Source organism: Malurus melanocephalus, unplaced genomic scaffold, assembly GCF_030028575.1.
Source record: "Malurus melanocephalus ecotype Western Australia unplaced genomic scaffold, MMel_1.1 scaffold_1566, whole genome shotgun sequence".
Classification (NCBI taxonomy): Eukaryota; Metazoa; Chordata; class Aves; order Passeriformes; family Maluridae; genus Malurus; species Malurus melanocephalus.
Window position 1 is genome coordinate 12,274 of NW_026624798.1, and position 2,830 is coordinate 15,103.

A 2,830-nucleotide genomic window follows, 5' to 3' on the forward strand; every position below is an offset into this window, starting at 1 on the left:
TCCCCAGCCAGCAGGTACGGGATTGGGGTCATTCCCGGGGATTTGGGGTCATTCCCGGGGATTTGGGGTCATTCCTGGGGATTTGGGGTCATTCCTGGGGATTTGGGGTCATTCCTGGGGATTGGGGTCCATCCCGGGGGATTGGGGTCATTCCCGGGAATTGGGGATGTTCCCGGGGATTTGGGGTCATTCCTGGGGATTGGGATCCATCCCGGGGGATTGGGGTCCATCCCGGGGGATTGGGGTCATTCCCGGGGGTTTGGGATTGTTCCCGAGGGTTTGGGGTCCATCCCGGGGGATTGGGGTCATTCCCGGGAATTGGGGTCATTCCTGGGGATTGGGGTCCATCCCGGTAGATTGGGATTCCTGGGGAATTGGGGTCTTTCCTGGGGAGTTGGGGTCGTTCCCGTGGGTTTGGGATCCATCCTGAGCGTTTGGGGTCCATCCCGGGGGATTGGGATTCCCCAACGGGAAAAGGGACTGGGGCTGGGAGAAGGGGGTTGGGATCATTCCCAAGGGTTTGGGATCCTTCCCGAGGGTTTGGGATCATTCCTGAGAGTTTGGGATATTTTGGAATCATTGCTGAGAGTTTGGGATATTTTGGAATCATTGCTGGGAGTTTGGGATATTTTGGGATCATTCCTGAGAGTTTGACATATTTTGGGATCATTCCTGGAAGTTTGGGATATTTTGGGCTCATTCCCAAGGGTTTTGGGATTTTTCCAAGAGTTTGAGATCTCCCCTGCCTCATCCCAGCCCCGCTCTGGGCTGGTTTACCTGGAATGGCCCCTCTGGAAAACCGGGATCACTGTCCATGGGGATCTGGAGATTCCTGCGCATTCCCGGTTTTCCCAATATTCCCGATATTCCCAACATTCCCAATATTCCCGATATTCCCGGATTTCCCGCAGGTCAGTGGGGGTGGAGGTGCACACGGCTGAGGGCTCCGCGCCCGCTCCCGGAGCGTCCCCAACCAGGTGAGTGGGATCCATGGGATATGGGATCCATGGGATGGGATTTGGGATCCGTGGGATGGGATTTGGAATGAGATTTGGAATACGATGGGATGCGATTTTGGATGGGATTTGGGCTGAGATTGATGGGATGGGATGGGATTTGGAATGGGATATGGGATCCATGTGTGGGATGGGATTTCAGATGGGATTTGGGATCCATAGGATGGGATCTATGGAATGGGATCCATGGTTAGGATTTGGGGTAGGATTTGGGATCCATGGGATGGGATTTCGGATGGGATTTGGGTTGAGATCGATGGGATGGGATCCATGGGATTTGGAATGGGATTTGGGATCCATGGGATGGGATCCATGGGATGGGATCCATGGGATTTGGAATGGGATTTGGGATCCATGGGATGGGATTTCGGATGGGATTTGGGATCCATGCGATGGGATTTCGGATGGGATTTGGGTTGAGATCAATGGGATGGGATCCATGGGATTTGGAATGGGATTTGGGATCCATGTAATGGGATTTCGGATGNATTATCCCAATCCCATTATCCCATTCCCAGTTTCCCGGCCGGACGTTCTCCCTCGGGACGAGGCCGGCAGTGACTCCGTGGCCACCACCCTGTCCAGCTCCTCCCTGGGCAGTGCCGGCCTTCACTCCCCGGCCAGCAGGTACGGGATTTGGGGTCATTCCCGGGGGATTGGGGTCATTCCTGGGGATTTGGGGTCATTCCTGGGGATTTGGGGTCATTCCAGGGGATTGGGGCCGTTCCCAGGGGATTGGGGTCATTCCTGGGGATTTGGGGTTGTTCCCGAGGGTTTGGGCTCCATCCCAGGGGATTGGGGTCATTCCCGGGGGTTTGGGATTGTTCCCGAGGGTTTGGGGTCATTCCCGGGGATTGGGGTCCATCCCAATGGTTTGGGATTCCTGGGGAATTGGGGTCTTTCCCAGGGGGTTGGGGTCATTCCCAGGGATTTGGGGTTGTTCCCAAGGGTTTGGGGTCCATCCCGGGGGATTGGGGTCATTCCCAGGATTCCCCAACAGGAAAAGGGACTGGGGATGGGAAGAAGGGGTTGGGATCATTACTGATGGTTTGGGGTCAGCATAATTCCCAAGGGTTTGGGATCCTTCCCAAGGGTTTGGGATAGTTCCTGAGAGTTTGGGATATTTTCTGATCATTCCCAAGGGTTTGGGATGGTTTGGGATCTTTCCTGGGAGTTTGAGATCTCCCCTGCCTCATCCCAGCCCCGCTCTGGGCTGGTTTACCTGGAATGACCCCTCTGGAAAACCGGAATCACTGTCCGTGGGGATCTGGAGATTCCCGCGCATTCCCGGTTTTCCCGATATTCCCAATATTCCCAATATTCCCGGATTTCCTGCAGGTCGGTGGGGGTGGAGGTGCACACGGCCGAGGGCTCTGCGCCCGCTCCCGGAGCGTCCCCAACCAGGTGAGCCCTGACCCCGCTGCTTCGGGAACACGGGGAAACACCGGGAATGGGGTGGGATCCATGGGATATGGGATCCATGGGATATGGGATCCGTGGGATATGGGATCCATGGGATATGGGATCCATGGGGTGGAATCTGTGGGATTTCGGATCCATGGGATGGGATGGGATGGGATCCATGGGATATGGGATCAATGGGTTGGGATGGGATGGGATCAATGGGATGGGATTTGGAATGAGATTTGGGATCCATTGGATGGGATTTTGGGTGGGATTTGGGCAGAGATTGATGGGATGGGATTTGAGAGCCATGGGATGGGATCCGTGGGATTTGGGATCCATGGGATGGGATTTGGGATCCATGGGATTTGGGATCCATGGGATGAGATCTGTGGGATGGGATTTGGGAT

The 2,830-nt window shown here is 55.4% G+C and overlaps 1 protein-coding gene across 1 annotated transcript in view; it reads left to right on the top strand.

The window, feature by feature from the left end:
- PSMD4 (proteasome 26S subunit ubiquitin receptor, non-ATPase 4) overlaps nucleotides 1-2,830 on the top strand; it is a gene marked incomplete at its 5' end in the record, with an annotated part of 22,273 nt that overhangs the window by 7,243 nt on the left and 12,200 nt on the right. The window contains 2 exons of the mRNA XM_057388086.1: nucleotides 1,535-1,643; nucleotides 2,355-2,420. Coding sequence (XP_057244069.1) covers nucleotides 1,535-1,643; nucleotides 2,355-2,420 — 175 coding nt within the window. The remainder of the gene's footprint in view (nucleotides 1-1,534; nucleotides 1,644-2,354; nucleotides 2,421-2,830) is intronic.